The sequence below is a fragment of the Narcine bancroftii genome, chromosome 4 (genome assembly GCF_036971445.1).
Source record: "Narcine bancroftii isolate sNarBan1 chromosome 4, sNarBan1.hap1, whole genome shotgun sequence".
NCBI lineage: Eukaryota > Metazoa > Chordata > Chondrichthyes > Torpediniformes > Narcinidae > Narcine > Narcine bancroftii.
The window spans coordinates 310,953,023-310,973,635 of record NC_091472.1 but is presented as its reverse complement, the minus strand read 5'-3'; the positions used below and the strand labels follow the sequence as shown (position 1 = coordinate 310,973,635).

At 41.8% G+C, this 20,613-nt stretch overlaps 1 protein-coding gene across 1 annotated transcript in view; it reads left to right on the top strand.

The window, feature by feature from the left end:
* The window catches only part of LOC138762246 (IQ calmodulin-binding motif-containing protein 1-like), an 81,888-nt gene that overhangs the window by 47,498 nt on the left and 13,777 nt on the right, over positions 1-20,613 (top strand). The window contains exons 6-7 of the mRNA XM_069935910.1: positions 12,117-12,216; positions 17,285-17,457. Of these exons, the coding sequence (XP_069792011.1) occupies positions 12,117-12,216; positions 17,285-17,457 (273 nt within the window). The remainder of the gene's footprint in view (positions 1-12,116; positions 12,217-17,284; positions 17,458-20,613) is intronic.

The following is a 20,613-nucleotide window of genomic DNA, read 5'->3' as shown; positions in this document are numbered from 1 at the left end:
CCTCCCCCAACTCTAATATCAGCCATCCTTTGCATACCTAAGACTGCCAAATTAGCAGAATTTGGATGCTGGGTAGATTTTGTCTAAAATGACCCAGGGTGAGGTGATTTTTCAAATTGAATAAGCATAGACAGCCTCGTCCTCATTACCTTTTTCTTCCTCATCATCCTGTTCCCCTCTCCAGACACAGGAGTTTGGATGGACTCGTGCTTATTTTCACTAAACCTGTTTGTTAATGGTAACGATGCAATATTTTCTGAAACCAATTCTTTTTTAAAAAACACCTTTGCATTCTACCGTGCTTTCAAACATCTGCCCCTGAACTAATTTTGAACAATTTGCATGAAAAGAGATGTGTTTAAATACAGCAGCTGGGGATCTCCCAGCTCATCCTGATAGACCAAGAGGCCATTTTCATTTAATTTTCACACACATTATAATTACCATGGCAAACTTCAAATTAATCTTTAACAATTGTGATTAAAATTAAAATTTCAATGTAATTTCAATCCCACAGATAATAAACAATGACACATAAATTAGAAAAGCCACCAATTGCCTTGGAAATAAGCAATTCCATGAATCTCCAGCTCTATGGATCTGAACCTTTATTTAATAAAGAGACCACCTTTAGTTACTACAAAACGTATATAACAAACCCAGCGACCCCACCAGTAGGGGGTGTGGGGGGTGAGGTAGGGGTTAGTTGGCAGAAGTTTTGCTTTGTTTTATTGGGAACATTTTTTGTCAGTAAATTTACAAACTTCAAGATTCCATTTATTGTCATTGTAATAAAACAGGGTCATATTATATGAAATTGCTTTTGTCTGCTGTAAGGTAGATTCACCATTGACAGAAATTGCCTAAAGCACCTCCTTACAATAAGACAAAGAGAAGCAAAAGAGTCACTAAGTCTCGAGAGTCACCAAGTGTCCCTAGATTCACTTCCAGCACACTCCCACAGCCTCCGCAGCCACATCGAGTCCAATCCAAACCATTGGCAACCCGAGGTCCGGATCCAAACCTCAAACACGATCAAGAACTCTTCAACACCCCTTTACATCCTGGTTCCGATACCTGGTACCCCTTCAGCCAGTTTTGAGCCAGTCTCCAGCAGTCTGGAGCCCAGCACAAGTCTCCCACCAGCAGTGTCCAGAAGCCCAAGCCTCCATGGTTTCCTCACCTTGAATCGCCAGCAGTACACCAGATGTATTGGTCTTTCAGCCTCTGAACCCCCTCACTAACCCTGCCCCCATGGCTCGTCTCCTCTGCTTCTGCTCCTCAGACGGGGGATGGTCTCTCTGTTTTCTGGTGCCCTGCACCAGTCCTCAGTTCCCCTGGAGTCTGCAACCCTTTGTGGCTGCTGCCAGTCAGAGGTGCCACCATGTTGGGCGCTGACCCTGTGGTCGCGGGATTTTATATAAAACTACTATTGGCTCCATTAAGAGACCGCTCAAAGCCTGTGGAGAGCTGACGGCAGTTGACTGGGTGGTTGGACCCTGTGGGAGTGCTCTATCTCCGCTCCTCACACCCCGCAGGTCTGCACCAGTAGCAATGCTGCCATTCTACATGTTTTACATATGACTTGTTTCTTATATCAGCAACATTTGTCATCGTCAAGAACCACCTGTAACAAGCCCACGGTCCTCAGGTTGAAAAATAACTCTGTTTAAAGACCAGAATTTAATTTGCCCCTCTTTGAAGTTCACGCATTAGATTCTACAACTGATGATCAAACTAACAAAGACAATCAATCCAACCTGTCATTGATCTCATTTGATTAGAGCAGCCAGTCCTGAATTTGTTAGTGAAATAAGTGCAGTTCTGCTGCTCCTGGGGGCGTGATGACTTATCCAGCCATAGTGGGTATTATTTTGATCTTGGCTGCATTTTGATAGTCTTGGAAGCAACCAGATGAGATAATAAACCAAGGTGCATTCTGCACTCTCAAGATCAGGAAGAGGGGACAGAGTGTGGTGTATCTAAGTTTGTAGGTGCAGCAGATGATCAAGAAGGCAAATGGATTGTTGGCCTTCATTGCAAGAGGGATAGAATTTAGGAGTGGGGAGGTTCTGCTGGAACTGTTCAGGGTCCTGGTGAGGCTGCATCTGGAATATTGCATGCAGTTCTGGTCTCCTTACTTGAGGAAGGAGGTGGCTTTGGAGGTGGTACAGAGGAGGTTCACCAGATAGATTCCAGAGATGAGGGGAATGACCTAGATTGGGGCATCTGGGACCGTACTCACTGGAATTTAGAAGAACCAGAGGGGATCTTATAGAAACATATTGATTGAGGTAGGTAAGTTGTTCCCATTGTTGGGGGAAACCAGAACTTGGACACATAGTCTAAAATTCAGGGCAGTAGATTTAGGACAGAGATGAGGAGGAACTGCTTTTCCCAGAGGGTGGCGAGTCTGTGGCATTCACTACCCAATGAAACAGTCGGGGCCACCTCCGTAAATATGTTTAAGACAAGGTTGGATAGATTTTTACAAAGTAGGGGAATTAAGGGATATGGGGAAAAGGCAGGTAGGTGGAGATGAGTCGATCATCAGATCAGCCATGATCACATTGAATAGCAGAGCAGGCTCGACGGGCCAGATGGCCAACTCCTGCTCCTATTTCTTATGTTCTTAAGAGGATGCTAAAAGTCCCATGACACTATTTTGAAGTTGTCCCTGGAGATCTGGGTTAAGGTTTGTTTCAAAAACAAAATCTAAAAGATAGATGCCCATTTATTATCAAGTTACTCTTTGTAGGAGTTTGCTGTTGATTAATAGGTTACCACATTTCCAACATGACAATTTTAATCAATTTTACAAACTCCTTCTTTAGCTGCAAAGTTGCTTGGTTTGTACAGTGATCATGTAGTATATGACAATAATGTAACCTTTACCTTTACTATCGGGAAAAAGATGGAGGAGCCTAAAGATGAACACTCAACGACACAAGGACAACTTCTTCCCCACTACCATCAGATTCCTGAATAATTAATAAACCAAAGAAGCATTTACATAAATTAACAAATATGGACCAGACTGGTTTTATTAAACATAGAAGATCAGTGGATAATATGGTTAAATTTATGAGTTTATTAAATGTAGCACAGAAAGAAAAGATACCTGCAGTAGCAGTCGCATTCAACGCAGAAAAAGCATTTGATAGGTTAGAGTTGGACATTTTCTTGAAAGTGTTAGATGTTTTGGTATTCCAAATACTTTTATAAATTGGATAAGAGCTTTATATAATCAACCAAAAGCTAAAGTGGGAAATATCTAAACCTTTTTTATCAGAAAGATCGTCTAGACAAGGTTGTCCATTATCACAATTTTTATTTGCTTTGGCTATAGAACCTTTGGCAGGGATAATGAGATTAAAGGTTTTGAGATAGGTGAAAAAGAACATAAAATTAGTTTATTTGCAGATGATGTAATAGTGTATGTAACAGAATCAGAAGTATCATTGAAGAAAATAAATGTTAGAATATGGTTGGGTGTCAGGTTATAAAGTAAATGTAGAAAAGAGTGAATGATAGGGATTATACACAATGTAAACAAATGACAACATTTAAGTGGCAAAAATAAATAGCTTAGGAATAATAATTGGCCGGAATCTAAATAATTTATTTTAATTGAATTATTTACCATTATTAAAAAAGATAAAGGATTTAAAAAGATGGAAAGATTTACCATTATCTTTAATAGGGATGGTAAATTGTATCAAGATGAATATTTTTCCTAGATTACAATATCTATTTCAATCATTACCCATTCCAGTCCTGGAGAAATTTTTTCTGAAAATTAAATAAAAATGTAAAAAATTTATTTGGCATGAAAAATGCCAAGAATAGCTATGGAAAGACTGACCTGGAAATTTGAAGGAGGACTAAGATTACCTAATTTTAAAAATTATTATAAAGCAGCACAATTAAGATTCCTGTCCTCCTGTTATCAAACTGGAGGAAAAATAACAAAATTAATAATAAAAAAGGAGAAACTAATGCAGAGTACTTTTTGTACAAATGGAATGATGAATTTTTGAAAAGAAAAATGGAAGTACCAATTTTAGCATATTTACTTCAGGTATGGAATGGAATTCATGTAGAAAGAGGAATTAAGAATTATCAAATACCTAAGCTGCTGTTAACGCAGAATCAACTTATTAAGGACAAGATAAAAGCAAAGGGGAGGGCATATAACAGGGGTGTCAAACTCAAATTCACGGAGGGCCAAAATTAAAAACTTGGACTAAGTCGAGGGCCAAACTAAATATTTATTGAAAATTTTCAACAACATCTGCATGTTTTCTCTTCTTTCAACATATGTAATGTTAAATTTTTTCTTATTAAAATAAATGTTTAATAATAGTTTTGGATAAACTCTTTCCAGAAGCATTAACAAATGAGAAATAAAATATTCAATAAATAATATTTCTCTATAGAGGATTTGTCAAATGTTGCTAGTGTGCTGTCGAATAGTAAAATCTGAGGGCTATTGAGAATGTGGGAGAATAACATGATTCCTGAAACAATCAAATGGGTGACTGATTGTGGGCATGAACTCTAGCAGGGTTATTTGCCATGCCCTTTTTCCATTGGTACAGATATCCTTTGATTTACACACTTTTCAAGTTTTATGCCTAATGAGCTTGTATCCAGGTGCAGGACCATTTTTAACCAGGAATATATTTATCACTGTGACATGAAACTATTGGAAGATCGTTTTATCCTGAGATTAAAGTTCATAATCCTTACTCAGGCCTTGTGTGCGGGAGGGCGGGGTTTGCGGGCGATCAGGTTGGACAACGACAGTGCGGGGGCATCGGATCTCGCTGCAGGGCGGCATCTCGGCGGATCAGCGGCCCCGTCACCGTGAGTCGCGGGTCGGCCTACGGCAGGGAGGGGGAGTGGGCAACGGTCCTGGCGAGGTCAGGCCCCTCCTGAGTTTCTGCCGGACCCCCCTTGACCTGCTGAGTTTCTGCCGGACCCCCCTTGACCTGCTGAGATTCTCCCAGACCCCCCTTGACCTGCTGAGTTTCTCCTGGACCTCCCTTGACCTGCTGAGTTTCTCCCGGATCCCCCTTTGACCTGCTGAGTTTCTCCCGGAGCCCCCTTGACCTGCTGAGTTTCTCCTGGACCTCCCTTGACCTGCTGAGTTTCTCCTAGACCCCCCTTGACCTGCTGAGTTTCTCCTGGACCCCCTCCCCTTGACCTTCTGAGTTTCTCCCGGACCCCTCCCCCTTGACCTGCTGAGTTTCTCTCGGACCCCCCTTTGACCTGCTGAGTTTCTCTCGGACCCCCCTTTGACCTGCTGAGTTTCTCCCGGATCCCCCTTTGACCTGCTGAGTTTCTCCCGGATCCCCCTTTGACCTGCTGAGTTTCTCCCGGACCCCCCTTGACCTGCTGAGTTTCTCCCGGTCCTCCCTTGACCTGCTGAGTTTCTCCCGGACCCCCCTTGACCTGCTGAGTTTCTCCCGGACCCCCTTTTCTTTCCATGCCGGTGTCCCAGGACCTTTCCAGGGCAGTCTCCGCGCTCAGGACCGCGCTGGGATCCCGGTCAGCGGTGGAGGAGCAGGTGAGCGCAGCTAATCCCGATCCAGCCCACGCCACTCCCGAGATTGGCGGGGGGGGTTCCACCTACCTGCCCGACCAGCCTCGCTCTCCACGTGTACTCTGGGCACCCGCCGCTGGTCCGGTGGGAAGGCGCAGGGTGGCCGGCGCCCCCATCGCCCGGTGGGGAGCCCCAATCTTCCCTCCGGCATCCCGACTCCATCTGCAGCTCCAAGAAACGCTGTGCCACTGGGGTTCCGGGCGCTGGGAAGCGGCCTTGGCTTCCCCTGACATCGGCCAGGCCGCGCTGCGGTGGGGGGGGGGTGGGCGGGGGGACACGACAGGGTGTTTATAAAACCACCCACCACTACTTGTCAAGGACCAGGATTTTTCTCTCTCTCTCTCACCCTGGGACATAGCAGTTACTGTGCATGCGCTATTCTGGCGCAGCGGCCAGCGGGCCACCTCTAATACATTTTTGATATGATCTTGCGGGCCAAATTTGACATGTGTGGCATATAAGGAGGCTAAAACTAGTGGGAAATCAGAGGATTGGGATTCCTTTAAAAACTTACAGAACGAAATAAAGAAAGTCACAAGGAAAGAAAAGATGAGTTATGAAAGGAGATTGGCAAACAATATAAAAAAAGATAGTAAGAGTTTTTTTAAATATATATGTAAAGAATAAAAGAGACATGTATTGACATAGGACCGATAGTAAATGATACTGGGGAAATTATTATGGGTTACAAAGATATGGCAGAAGAATTAAATCAATATTTTACATCTGTATTCATGGTGGAAGACAATAGTAATATTCCTGACAGACAAAGCTTCAGGGAGTAGAGTTAGATACAGTTAAGATTACTAGAGAAATTGTGCTAGGTAAATTGATTGGATTAAAGACCGATTAAATTTCCCAGACCGGACAAAGTACACCTGCGGGTTTTGAAAGAGGTGGCTTTGGAGATTGTAGATCCATTGGTCACAATCTTCCAGAAATCAATCGTCTCTGGCCTGGTTCCGGGGATTGGAAGGTTGCGAATGTGGTTTCGCTGTACAAGAAAGGTGGGAAGGCAGTAGAAAGGGAACTATAGACCTATATATCTGACATCGGTGGTGGGGAAAATAGAGTCGATCCTCAAGGATAAAGTTATGAAATACCTGGAAAGGATAGGTCCTAATCAGCATGGTTTTTTAAAAGGTAGATTCTCCTTAACTAACCTGTTGGAGTTTTTTGAGTAAATCTCAGGTAGGACAGACAAAGGGGAGGCTGTGGATGTTATTTACTTGGATTTTCAAAAGGCTCTCAATAAGGTGCCACATGCTGGGCTGATAAATAAAATGAAGGCCCATGAAATTACAGCGACACTATTAGATTGGATCAAAAATTGGCTGATAGGCAGAAAGCAATGAGTTGAAATTAAAGGATCCCATTCAGAATGGCTGCCTGTAATGAGTGGTGTTCCAGAGAGGTTGCTCTTGGGGCCGCTGCTGTTTACAATTTATATTAATTATTTGGATTGTGGACTAAATAGTTTTGTGGCCAAATTTGCAGATGACTCCAAGATAGGTGGTGGAGCAGGAACTGTTGAAGAAACCATAAAATTGCTGATTGCAGAGGGATATCGACAGATTGAGAGATTGGCAAATATTTGGCAGATGAAGTACAATGTCGAGAAGATCATTGCATTATGGTAGTGAAAATAAACAGGCAGAGAACTATCTGGTTGGAGAGAAAATTCAATCCTCAGAGGGGCAAAGAGACCTGGTCGACCTCGTGCAGAGAAATCTAAAAGTTAATGCCCAGCTGGGATTGGTAGTGAAGAAGGCAAATGCTATGCTAGCATTCATTTCAAGAGGTATTGTGTTTAAGAGTAGAGAGGTGTTAATGAGACTCTATGGGGCACTGGTGAGACCCATTTGGAGAACTGTATACAGTTTTGGGCCCCCTAAGTAAGAAAAGAGGTGATGTTGTTGGAGAAGGTGCAGAGGAGATTTACCAAGATGACTCCTGGAATGCAGGGGCTGGCGTATGAGGAACGTTTGGCAGCTCTAGGGTTGTACTCATTGGAGTATAGGAGAGTGAAGGGGAATCTCATAGAGACATTTGAATATTGAAAGGTTTTGACAGAGTGAATGTGGATAAGATGTTTCCCTTGATGGGCGAGTCAAGGACAAGGGGACATAGTCTTAACATTATAAGTTATCAATTAAAATAGAGAGGAGGAAGAACTTCTATAGCCAGAGGTTGTGGATCTGTGGAACTCACTGCCACACAAAGCAGTGGAGGCCAGATCACTGGGAGTATTTAAACAGGAAATGGATAGGTCATTAGTTAGAGTATCAAGGGATATGGGGAAAAGACTGGATATTGGAACTTGGGGTAAGTTTAGTTTAGCTTAGTGCGATAGCCATGGAACAGACCCGATGGGCCTAGTGGCTGCTTCTGTTTCCTTTATCTTGTGATCTTTTACTTTAAATAACTTTTTTTGATATTTGGCACAGTAAAGGGTAAAAGATTGTTTTTTAGGTTCTTTATGATTTTTGAACAAATGAAAGGGAAATATAACGTACCAAATAATACAATTTTTTCATATTATCAGTTTAAATCAGATTTTAAAAAGAAATTAGGCACAGAATATAAGACTTACGGAACAGAGTCAATTAGAATATTTAATTATGGATACATTTATTGAGAAATTTATTACGAATATGTATATAAAGACACATTGAAGAAATTATGTAAATCAAAGCGAAGATGGGAGAAAGATTTAAATATGCAAATTCAAGACGAAGTGTGGTCAAGACTTTGCCAAGAGAGTGTTACAAATACAATTAATGTTAGATACCAAATGGTTCAATACAATTTCTTGCACCAATTATACTACACTCCATATAAATTACATGGACTTAATTCAAATTGTTCTGACAGATGTAATAAAGAAAGAGGGACTTTAATACATTCAGTTTAATCTTGTGTGAAAGTGGAAAAATTTTGAAAATATTTAAATATATTATTAGGACAAATTATGAAGATACAAATACCAAAAGACCCAAGAATAATTTTTACTTGGCAATATATATGAAACATATTGAATTGAAGTTAGATAAATATCAAAAGAAGTTTTTGAGTGTAGCAATATCGATAGCAAGGAAATGTGTGCAATAAGATGGAAATCAGATAATTTTATAAGATTGGACAGATGGCAGACTGAAATACAAAATTGTATATCTTTGGAAAAGATTACTTATAGTTTAAGGAATCACCTTGGGAATTTTTATATGATTTAGATTTCATTGGTAAAAGTTCACATTTCTCGCTCCTCCCATTGATATTTAGAAGGTAAAATAACTATATTAAAATAAAATGAATAGTGATCAATATCTATATCTAGTGTTTTCTTTCTTTTCTCTCTTCTTTCTTTTTCTTTTCTGGGGAAGGGTTGAGAGAGGGAGGGGGAGAAAAGAAAAATTTTGTGTATCATTTTGTATCAATCTTTATCGTTTTGTATTTTTTGATGATCTGTGTTTTATGCAAATGAAAAATAAATAATTTTTTGTGCACTTTACATTTTTTTATTTATAGTGATGTCGTAAGATGGTTCATAATCTGAATGTTCGCTCTGTGACGCTACTGCAAAACATGGAATTTCATAACTTGTTCATGACAAGAAATTCTGTTTCGGAGTTGGGGGATATACATTAGCTTAGATAGATGATTGGTTAACCAATGGAAGGCAGGGAGTTTGGATAAATGGGTTTTTCCCTGGTTGGCAATCAATAGTAAGTAGAGTGGTGCAGGAGTCAGTATTAGACCTGCAACCATTCAATAAAAGGTTACGAGCCCAAAGGACCCCAAAACCCAGCAGCAATAGATATTCACCACGACAAGTAGTTACTTAAACACAAGTTGTTTTAATTTATCTTTGAACATGAAAACAGAATCAAACTTTAACTTAACTCTGTTTTTAACTTAACCCCCTTCTAATTCTAAGCGCACGTGTATGTAGTGTGTGTGTAAATTTAAGAAAGTTCTTTGTTTCACAGTCCAATCTCACTTCTCATTCTTCCAAGTTCACTGGTTGCAGGCAATTCTTAGACTCTGCACAGAATTTAACATGTATAAAGTTCACCAGGCTTCAGTGCTTGAAAGGTAAATGTTTACTGCTTAGAAAGGTTCTTGTAGGTTTGCAGAGAGAGATTTGTTGTTCCAGGATTTCCACAACTGAGGTACCACCATTAGTCACCTCAATGTCTCGCTGATGAAACTTGCCCCATCTTTCTTTCAGGCTACCACAGAGTTCTTTTCCGTACCCCGTATTCCAAGAGAAGCATCAGATAGATAGCACTTCCAGCCATCCACCACTCTGGAGCTCCTGTTTCAGTTCCAACAAGCTTCTCCTGGCTGACACTGTTCAGTCTCCCTCTCTCTCTGAGACTCTGGGACCCTGACTGCTAGGAAGCATGTGTCCTTCTCTTTCTCACTTGCAAAACCCATGACCTTCTCCAGAAAACAATAGGAGTTAGTCTTTTAGTTCTTCTGTTGTTTTTAGGTAAACAAGAACCTCTCAATGACCTTTCTGTGAAGAGGTATTAGGAGATAACCTGTCTTTTGCTATGGCTTTAAATTCACTTCAATTAACAGCCACTCGTGAAATCTCCATAGCATTCTCCATAGTTTCTGTAAAGTCACTCAATATGAATTTTTCAGTATTTCAAATAGTATCTGTTTTAAAGTGTGTGCATGTATGTCACCTACTCTACTTTTCCCAAATTATCTCCCCAAAACATTCCAAAATATTCCATCACGAAAGAGATTATATAATTTGGAAGTGGGACCGAGTACCGTACCTAAGTTCGCTGATGACATTAAATTGAGTGGAAAAGCAAAGTGTGCAGAGAATGCCGAGAATTCATCAGAGAGATAGAGACAGGTTCATTGATTTAATTTTTTTTTAATTAATTTAGATATTCAGCATGGTAACAGGCGATTTCGCCCAATTTACATTCCATTAACCTACACTCCCATTACGTTTTTGAATGGTGGGAGGAAACCAAAGCACTCAGAGAAAACCCATGCAAACATGGGGAGAATGTACAAACTCCTTATAGACAGTGTGGGATTCGAACCTTGGTCCGGTCCTGATCACTGGTACTATAAAAGTGTTGCGCTAACTGCTACGCCAACCATGTTGCCCTTGGGTGGGTGGGCAAGAGTCTGGCTGATAGCATACAATGCACTTTGGAAGGAAAAATAGTAGACTCGGCTATTACTTAAATGGTGAAAGATTGCAGCTTGTCGTGTAGAGGAACTTGGGCATACTTGTGGATGAATTACAAAAGGTTGTAATCAGGTAATCAAGAAGTCAAATGGAATGATGGCCTTCATTGCTGGAGGAATAGTGAGGGGAGATACTGCTGGAACTGGAATAACGTGTCCATTTCTGGTCATCTTATTCTGATTTTGGAGGCAGTGCAGAGGAGGTTCACCAGGTTGATTCTGTAGATGAGAGGGTTTGCCTTTGAGGAGAGATTGAGTTGCCTGGGTCTGTTCTCACAGGAATTCAGAAGAATGAGAGGGGATCTTACAGAAACAAAATAATGAAAGAAATAAGATAGAGATAGGAAATTTATTTCCACTGGTAAGTAAGACTAGAACTGAGGAATCTAGTCTCAAGATTCGGAGGAATAGATTTAGACAGAGATGAGGAGGAACTTATTTTCCCAGAGAGTAATGAATGTGTGGAATTCTCTGCCCAAGGAAGCAGTGGAGGCTGCTTCATGAAATAGATTTAAGACGCAGTTAATTTTTTTTCCAAAGTAGTGGCACTAAGGGTAATGGGGGGAAAGCAGGTAGGTGGACCTGAACCTTATTCAGTCTTGTCCTTGTTAAATGGAGGACCAGCCTTGACAGGCCAGGTAGCTGATTCCTGCTCCTCTTTCTTCTGTCCTTTTGTGACCCTAAGCATAAATTTGGAGACCACTAAAAGTTTGCACTATGTTTTGCACTAACTGCAACTGTATATCTATCCCTTTTGGTTTTTTTTTAATCTCTTAACACTTTCCTTAGCCACACTCATTCTCAGAATAGGCTCCTAGGATCACATATTAAAACAAGAAATGCATCTCTGTGTAAATCACATGCGTGTTTAATTACCCATTAACCCATTCCAAGCATATTCCATTCACTGTAATCAGTGATTTTATAAAGTAAATCTTACATAAATAGTAATATTTTTTGTTCTCCAAATGCATCACAATTATTGCATTAAATTGCATAATTAATAACATAAATTATCAGATTTTGTTGATGTTGTTTGGGGAAGAAAGTTATCTGGGATAAGAGGATATTTTTCACTTGAACAAGTGTTCCTGTATAACCTTGATAAGTATGTGCAAATTCATGTTTTAAAGTTTCGCTAAAAATTTTATATATTAGAGTCCAGGGAATGAATGGCGACAATTAAATTGCAATCATTCCAATATGCCACATGACAGTGATATTCAGAATTGTTGAGGCTGTGTGGTCCTGCTGGATGACATTCAGTTTTTCCTTTTCAATACAGTCTTTCAGTCTGATCACCTCCTGCAATTGTTGCTCACCGATGATGTGGAGACCGCGACTATCATGGTATCTGTCCTCCTCAGCTTTCTCCAATTGAACAGGTAAAATGATTCATTCAAATGGAAGAAACTTAATTGTTATATGTCCTCAGAAAATGTTACTTTAAACCATTAAAACTTGCTTTTTTAACATCCATAATTATCCATACCATTGAAAAGCAAACTAAAATTAGCTATAAGTATCTGGAGGGACAGGATATGATCAGGAACTCTCAGCACGGGTTTGTGTGTAAAAGATCATGTTTGACCAATTTTGTTGAATTTTTTGAAGAGGTGACAAGGAATGTTGATGAAGGGAAAGCAGTGGATGTTGTCTATATGGACCTTCAGTAAGGTCTTCGATAAGGTTCCACATGGAAAGTTAGTTAGGAAGGTTCAAGCGCTAGGTACAAGGCATTAATAGTGGCTGGAAGGGCGATGCCAGAGATTCATAGTTTGTCAGGCTGGAGGCCGGTAACAAGCGGTGTGCCTCAGGGTTCTGTATTGGGTCCCTAAACAAGCAGTGTGCCTCAGGGTTCTGTATTGGGTCCCTAAACAAGCAGTGTGCCTCAGGGTTCTGTATTGGGTCCCTAAACAAGCAGTGTGCCTCAGGGTTCTGTATTGGGTCCCTAAACAAGCAGTGTGCCTCAGGGTTCTGTATTGGGTCCCTAAACAAGCAGTGTGCCTCAGGGTTCTGTATTGGGTCCCTAAACAAGCAGTGTGCCTCAGGGTTCTGTATTGGGTCCCTAAACAAGCAGTGTGCCTCAGGGTTCTGTATTGGGTCCCTAAACAAGCAGTGTGCCTCAGGGTTCTGTATTGGGTCCCTAAACAAGCAGTGTGCCTCAGGGTTCTGTATTGGGTCCCTAAACAAGCAGTGTGCCTCAGGGTTCTGTATTGGGTCCCTAAACAAGCAGTGTGCCTCAGGGTTCTGTATTGGGTCCCTAAACAAGCAGTGTGCCTCAGGGTTCTGTATTGGGTCCCTAAACAAGCAGTGTGCCTCAGGGTTCTGTATTGGGTCCCTAAACAAGCAGTGTGCCTCAGGGTTCTGTATTGGGTCCCTAAACAAGCAGTGTGCCTCAGGGTTCTGTATTGGGTCCCTAAACAAGCAGTGTGCCTCAGGGTTCTGTATTGGGTCCCTAAACAAGCAGTGTGCCTCAGGGTTCTGTATTGGGTCCCTAAACAAGCAGTGTGCCTCAGGGTTCTGTATTGGGTCCCTAAACAAGCAGTGTGCCTCAGGGTTCTGTATTGGGTCCCTAAACAAGCAGTGTGCCTCAGGGTTCTGTATTGGGTCCCTAAACAAGCAGTGTGCCTCAGGGTTCTGTATTGGGTCCCTAAACAAGCAGTGTGCCTCAGGGTTCTGTATTGGGTCCCTAAACAAGCAGTGTGCCTCAGGGTTCTGTATTGGGTCCCTAAACAAGCAGTGTGCCTCAGGGTTCTGTATTGGGTCCCTAAACAAGCAGTGTGCCTCAGGGTTCTGTATTGGGTCCCTAAACAAGCAGTGTGCCTCAGGGTTCTGTATTGGGTCCCTTGCTGTTTGTCATTTACATTAATGATCTGGATGATGGGGTGGTAAATTGGATTAGTAAATATGCGGATGATATTAAAATAGGTGGAATTGTGGATAATGAAGAAGGTTTTCAAAGATTGCAAAAGGATTTGGACTGCTTAGAAGAAAGAGTGGGATGAAAGATGGCAGATGGAGTTTAATGCTGAGAAGTGTGAAGGAATAATCAAAACAGGGCATACATACTTAGTTAATGGGAGGGCATTAAGAATGCAGTAGAGCAGAAAGATCTAGGAATAACGGTTCATTGCTCCCTGAAGGTAGAATCTCATGTAGATAGGGTGGTGAAGAAAGCTTTTGCTATGCTGACCTTTATAAATCAAAGCATTGAATACAGAAATTGGGAAGTAATGTTGAGACTGGTCAAGGCATTGGTGAGGCCAAATATGGAATACTGTGTGCAGTTCTGGTCACCGAATTATAGAAAGGAGATCAACAAGGTAGAGAGAGAGAGCAGAAAATATTTACGAAAATGTAACCTGAGTTTCAGAATCTAGCTACAAAGAAAAATTGAGCAGATTAGGTCTTTATTCCTTGAGCACACAAGGTTGAAGCTTGTTCAAGCTGTAGGAAAATGCAGTCTGGAAGTAAAAACTTAAATGCTGGAGAAACTCAGCTGGTCAAACAGTGCCCTTTATGTAGCAAAGATAAAGATACAGAACTGATGTGTGACTCAGAATTTAAATGGTTGGCTAATGGGAGGACTCTGTTCCTGTAGCGGAGGGAGCAGAGGTGCTCAGCGAAGCGATCACCCAATTTGCGACCGATCTCTCTGAGAAGGCCAGAAAGGGAGCACCGGATGCAGTAAATCAGTCCTGTGGGTATACAAGTGAAGTGTTGCTTCACTTGAAAGGCCTGGTTGGGACCCCAGATTGTGGTGAGGGAGGAGGTGTGGACGCAAGTATTTCACCTCTTGCAGCCATAGGGGAAGGTGCTGAGGAGGGATGAGTGCACGAGGGAATCCCTATGGAAGGCAGAGAGGGGAGGAGAAGGAAAAAGGTGGAATCCTGTAGTAAGTGCCAGAAATTTCAGAGGATAATATGTTAGATGTGGAGGCTGGTGAGGACGAGGAAAAGTGCTATGTTTGTTGCATCTGGCGGCGGAGGGGGCCAGGGCAGGTGAGCAGGAAATGGAGGAGATGTGGGTGAGGGCTGAGTTGATGAGAGTGGAGGGGAAGCCACGTTTGTAGAAGAAGGCAGACATTTAGGAAGATCTGGACTGGAAAGGCCTCGTCTTGAGAACAGAGGCGTCAGAGATGGAAAAATTGAGAGAAGAGATGTGGGGAACAGGGTGAGAGGAAATGTAGTTGTGGGAGTTAGTGGGTTTGAAAAATGTCGGTGGAAAGCTTGTCTACTGAGATAAAGACAGAGAGATCCAGGAAGGGGGGAGAGTATTGTCGGAGATGGACCAGGTGAGTTTGTGTTTTTACTTCAACCACGGTGTCTACAGATTTTCATGATTTACTTCACAGTTCTGGAAACCCAGGTGGAAATTTCATGTTAGATGCTCTCTGTTTGGAATTTGCACGTTTTGTCTCTGCAACTCTTGAGTTTCGGTTCTGGTTTCCTTATGAAGCCAAAAGAGGCTGGGTTAATGGGCTTGTGCTAATTACCCTTTGGCTCCATCCTCAACATCCATTGGAGCGCTTTCATCCCTAACGTCGAAGTACTCGAGATGGCAGAGGTCGACAGCATCGAGTCCACGCTGCTGAAGATCCAGCTGCGCTGGATGGGTCACGTCTCCAGAATGGAGGACCATCGCCTTCCCAAGATCGTGTTATATGGCGAGCTCTCCACTGGCCACCGTGACAGAGGTGCACCAAAGAAAAGGTACAAGGACTGCCTAAAGAAATCTCTTGGTGCCTGCCACATTGACCACCGCCAGTGGGCTTATAACGCCTCAAACCGTGCATCTTGGCGCCTCACAGTTTGGCGGGCAGCAACCTCCTTTGAAGAAGACCGCAGAGCCCACCTCACTGACAAAAGGCAAAGGAGGAAAAACCCAACACCCAACCCCAACCAACCAATTTTCCCCTGCAACCGCTGCAACCGTGTCTGCCTGTCCCGCATCGGACTTGTCAGCCACAAACGAGCCTGCAGCTGACGTGGACTTTTTACCCCCTCCATAAATCTTCGTCCGCGAAGCCAAGCCAAAGAAGAAGATTAAGAAGTGAGAAAAAGAATCAAAGGGAAGTTAATGAACATGCAAAAAAAGAATAATTTGCAGGGCCATGGAGGAAAAGGAATGGATTACACTACTGGGAGCCTGGATGGGACCTAATGGGTTGATTAGTGTCCTGCTGTGTGAAATAAATACGTACAGATGTTGTGGAATCTTTCAGTTTCTTTCATGTTTGTTCATATCTGGTCACAGGTTTAAAGTAATTTACAAAAGAACCAACCGGGAGGTATAAATAGTTTTTAGGCAGAACATGGGTATAGTCTGAATTGTAGTGCCTGAAGGAGTCTTTCTTTCATTTAAATTCAAAGGAGATTGGAAAAGAGATTTAAATAATGACTGAAGGATTGCACCTGCGATACTGACTCCAAAAGTGAAAAGTGCTATCTGCTGAATCTCAGTGGCACTAATATATCATTAATTTTTTTTTGAGGAATGAAATGTAGCCAATTTTCTGTCTGCCAGTTACAAACATGTGGTTCAATCACCACCTTAAGAGGATAATGCTTGACAACAACTCTGCCTGGTTAAAGCCTTTCATTGGGGACCCCCTCACCTGTTGGGGGGGACTTTGGTTGATTCGTTTATTTTAGGAAGGTTGAGTTTGAAGTTTGGCTGGTTAGACCATCAAACTTAAGTCTCACCGTGGCTCAAAGCTTTTCATAAGACTTCGATTCACATTAGCAACTTCTGCTTTCCCCCTTTTTACATTTAAGTTCATTATCATCCGATTGCACAAGTACAACCCTATGAAACAGCATTCTGTCCTTACTACAAAAATATGCAGACACCCAACCAGACATAACGCACATAGAGACAAATATTACATGTGTAGTACTTACAGTAGATATCATATATAGGAATAAATAAATATTGTTTAATAAATATTCGATTCTCAGAGGGTTGGTGTAAGCATTTCATGCAGTTGTTCAGCATTCTCACTGCCCATGGGAAGAAGCTGTTTCTCAGCCTGGTAGTTCTGGCTCTGATCCTCCTGTATCTCTTTTCCGACAGGAGCAGATGAATTTAATACTTTGTGCAGGGTGTTAAGGGTCCTCAACAATTTTGCAAACCCTCTTCAAGTGACAATCCCGGAAGATCACGGTGACAGGGAGAGGGAGACATTTAGGAGTTGTTTCATGGCTATTCATAGGCACTGGGTGTTTTCCAACTCTGCATCCAAATGTCATGTTGCTGGAAAGTCACAATTGATCCCTTTTCTTGTCCGATATCCACTATTCAGTAGTGTTCAGGAGAAGGAAATCTGGCAATATTCTTCCTTCATAGACCAAAGAAGCTGAGACCAATTCCAGCGGCTCTGTTGCAGATTAGGTACTGCTATGCTCCAAGTAATCAATCACTGACATGTAGTATTTATTTGTCTTTCAGAACAGTATTGCTCTATGTGAAAGAAAAAAGCATCCGATTAATCCTGGATGAAATAATTTACAAGTTATTTGAAAACACCAATCCAGTAATAGGAAGCACATCTATTAAAGTCATGCTACTCATAGTGGAGTCTCATCCTCCTACCTTGCAAATGCTTTACAAATCCTACAAAGGTATGTGGAGTATTAATTACTTGCAGTCATGCTTCAGATAATGTGTTGTTCTGATATCCGGCTATTCCTGATGGTAAAATTTTAACCACAGTTATTTTAAAATGTCTAATGACCTTTCAGCATTTTTCTAGTGATCACTGTAAAGCGTACTGTTGTATTATTGCTGAACAAGTTTTCAGTCAGAAAGCTATAACCCCACATTTGGCCCCGTTTAATTTAAATTGCCATTCTCAAATTTCATCTGTGATGTCATCAGCCACCTAACTCACGAGAACGCTATAAACATTAACAATCAGTGTGGCTTGCAACAAGGGAACCAATCTTGCCATAAATTTGTTGGAGCTATTTTTGTGTCATGTCGCAACGAGTTTGCAAGTCTATGTTTTTCTGTCGGAATTTGGACAAATCAGATTTCCATGTACACTTTATCTCAGGAAAGGGCTGAACGAGCAAAGTACTTATTTTCACTTGTTTCGGGCTTTTAATATAGCGATAGTAAAGGTCTTGGAGATATTTGCATGGTTAACATTACTTCAGCTGGATTTTAACTCTTGAGTAGATCAATTGTACAAACCACAGTGATAGAAGAAGTGGGAATTACTTTATAAGGGCAGCACCAAATAGGAACATAGGAAGTAGGAACAGGAATAGGCCAAAAATGGCCCATCGAGCCTGCTCCGCCATTCAATACAATCATGGCTGATCTAATTTAAGACCTAACTCCACCTACCTGCCTTCTCCCCTTATCCCCTAATTCCTCTATCATGTAAAAATATAAAATCATGAGGGACCATATATAAAATGTCTAACAGTCTTTTTCCTAAGGTCGACAGTTGTAGAACTAGAGGGCATAGGGTTAAGGTGAGAATGGGAAAATTAAAGGCGGGGTGGGGGGGGTGGGGATTCTGAAGAGAAACTTTTCCACTCTGAGGGTAGTCTGTATCTAGAATATCCTGTCAGGAAGAAACTGCAGGTAAGTATAATTGCAATGTTTAAAATACATTCAGACAGACATATGGAGGTTCAGAAGTTATGGACAAAATACAGGTAAATGGGACTAGCTCAGAATGCCAAGTTGGATGGCATGGATGAATTAAGGCAGCAGGGACAAGTTTCACATCTGAATAAAATGACTTTTTGTCCAGATCCACTCAGATGGGTGTGAGTATAAATTCATGGTCTGTCCTTGCTGCTAAGCTGTTTATTAATGATGGAAGAGAGGATTAGAGTCAGGAATTAATCTGCAAATAAATCTGAAGGTCTGTAGGTAAACAAGACATTTGCATAAACTGAGGTCTGGTGCAGTACACAAAAAGTGCTGGAGCATATACGGCTTGCTGAGTTTCTCCAGCACTTTTTGTATACTGTCTGTCTGAAGGAGAAAGGGCAGGCAGTATGGAAATTAGCGCAGTTCTCGAAGTAAAAACATAAAATGCTGGAGAAACTCAGCTGGTCAAACAGTGCCCTTTATGTAGCAAAGATAAAGATACAGAACTGATGTGTGACTCAGAATTTAAATGGTTGGCTATTGGGAGGTCTCTGTTCCTGTAGCGGAGGGAGCAGAGGTGCTCAGCGAAGCGATCTCCCAATTTGCGACCGATCTCTCTGATGTAGAGAAGGCCAGAAAGGGAGCACCGGATGCAGTAAATCAGTCCTGTGGGTATACAAGCGAAGTGTTGCTTCACTTGAAAGGCCTGGTTGAGACTCCAGACCGTGGTGAGGGAGGAGGTGTGGAAGCAAGTATTTCACCTCTTGCGGCCATAGGGGAAGGTGCTGAGGAGGGATGAGTGCATGAGGGAATCCCTATGGAAGGCAGAGAGGGGAGGAGAAGGGAAAAGGTGGAATCCTGTAGTAAGTGCCAGAAATTTCAGAGGATAATATGTTAGATGTGGAGGCTGGTGGGGACGAGGAAATGTTTGTTGCATCTGGCGGCGGAGGGGGCCAGGGCAGGTGAGCAGGAAATGGAGGAGATGTGGTTGAGGGTTGAGTTGATGAGAGTGGAGGGGAAGCCATGTTTGTAGAAGAAGGCAGGCATTTAGGAAGATCTGGACTGGAAAGGCCTTGTCTTGAGAACAGAGATGGCAGAGATGGAAAAATTGAGAGAAGAGATGTGGGGAACAGGGTGAGAGGAAATGTAGTTGTGGGAGTTAGTGGGCTTGAAAAATGTCGGTGGAAAGCTTGTCTCCTGAGATAAAGACAGAGAGATCCAGGAAGGGGGGAGAGTGTTGTTGGAGATGGACCAGGTGAGTTTGTGTTTTTACTTCAACCACGGTGTCTACAGATTTTCATGATTTACTTCACAGTTCTGGAAACCCAGGTGGAAATTTCATGTTAGATGCTCTCTGTTTGGAATTTGCACGTTTTGTCTCTGCAACTCTTGAGTTTCGGTTCTGGTTTCCTTATGAAGCCAAAAGAGGCTGGGTTAATGGGCTTGTGCTAATTACCCTTTGGTATTAAGAAGTGAGAAAAAGAATCAAAGGGAAGTTAATGGACATGCAAAAAAAGAATAATTTGCAGGGCCATGGAGGAAAAGGAATGGATTACACTGCTGGGAGCCTGGATGGGACCTAATGGGTTGATTAGTGTCCTGCTGTGTGAAATAAATACGTACAGATGTTGTGGAATCTTTCAGTTTCTTTCATGTTTGTTCATATCTGGTCACAGGTTTAAAGTAATTTACAAAAGAACCAACCGGGAGGTATAAATAGTTTTTAGGCAGAACATGGGTATAGTCTGAATTGTAGTGCCTGAAGGAGTCTTTCTTTCATTTAAATTCAAAGGAGATTGGAAAAGAGATTTAAATAATGAGATGAAGCAAAATATTGTAGTGCTATAGTGAAAGAGCATGGTGAGAGACTAATTTGATATTTTCTTAAAAGAACCAGGAGAAGCAGCTGGAAAAATGGACTCTTTCTGGATGGTGTAATTTCTACTCTGTTCAGTGCCAGGGAATCATTTTGATGTATCCTGTTGTTCCAGGATAAATAGAATCAAAAGTATTTAGATCAAAAGGAAGCAATGAGATATGATAACCAAGTGAAAACTTAGTCCTCTACTTTCTCTCCCCGAGTCTCTTTCCCTATCCCTTCTTTTCTCCAGCTCCCCACCCCCTTCCATTCAGAAATCTACCCCCTCTCCCTATCACTTCTCAGCTTT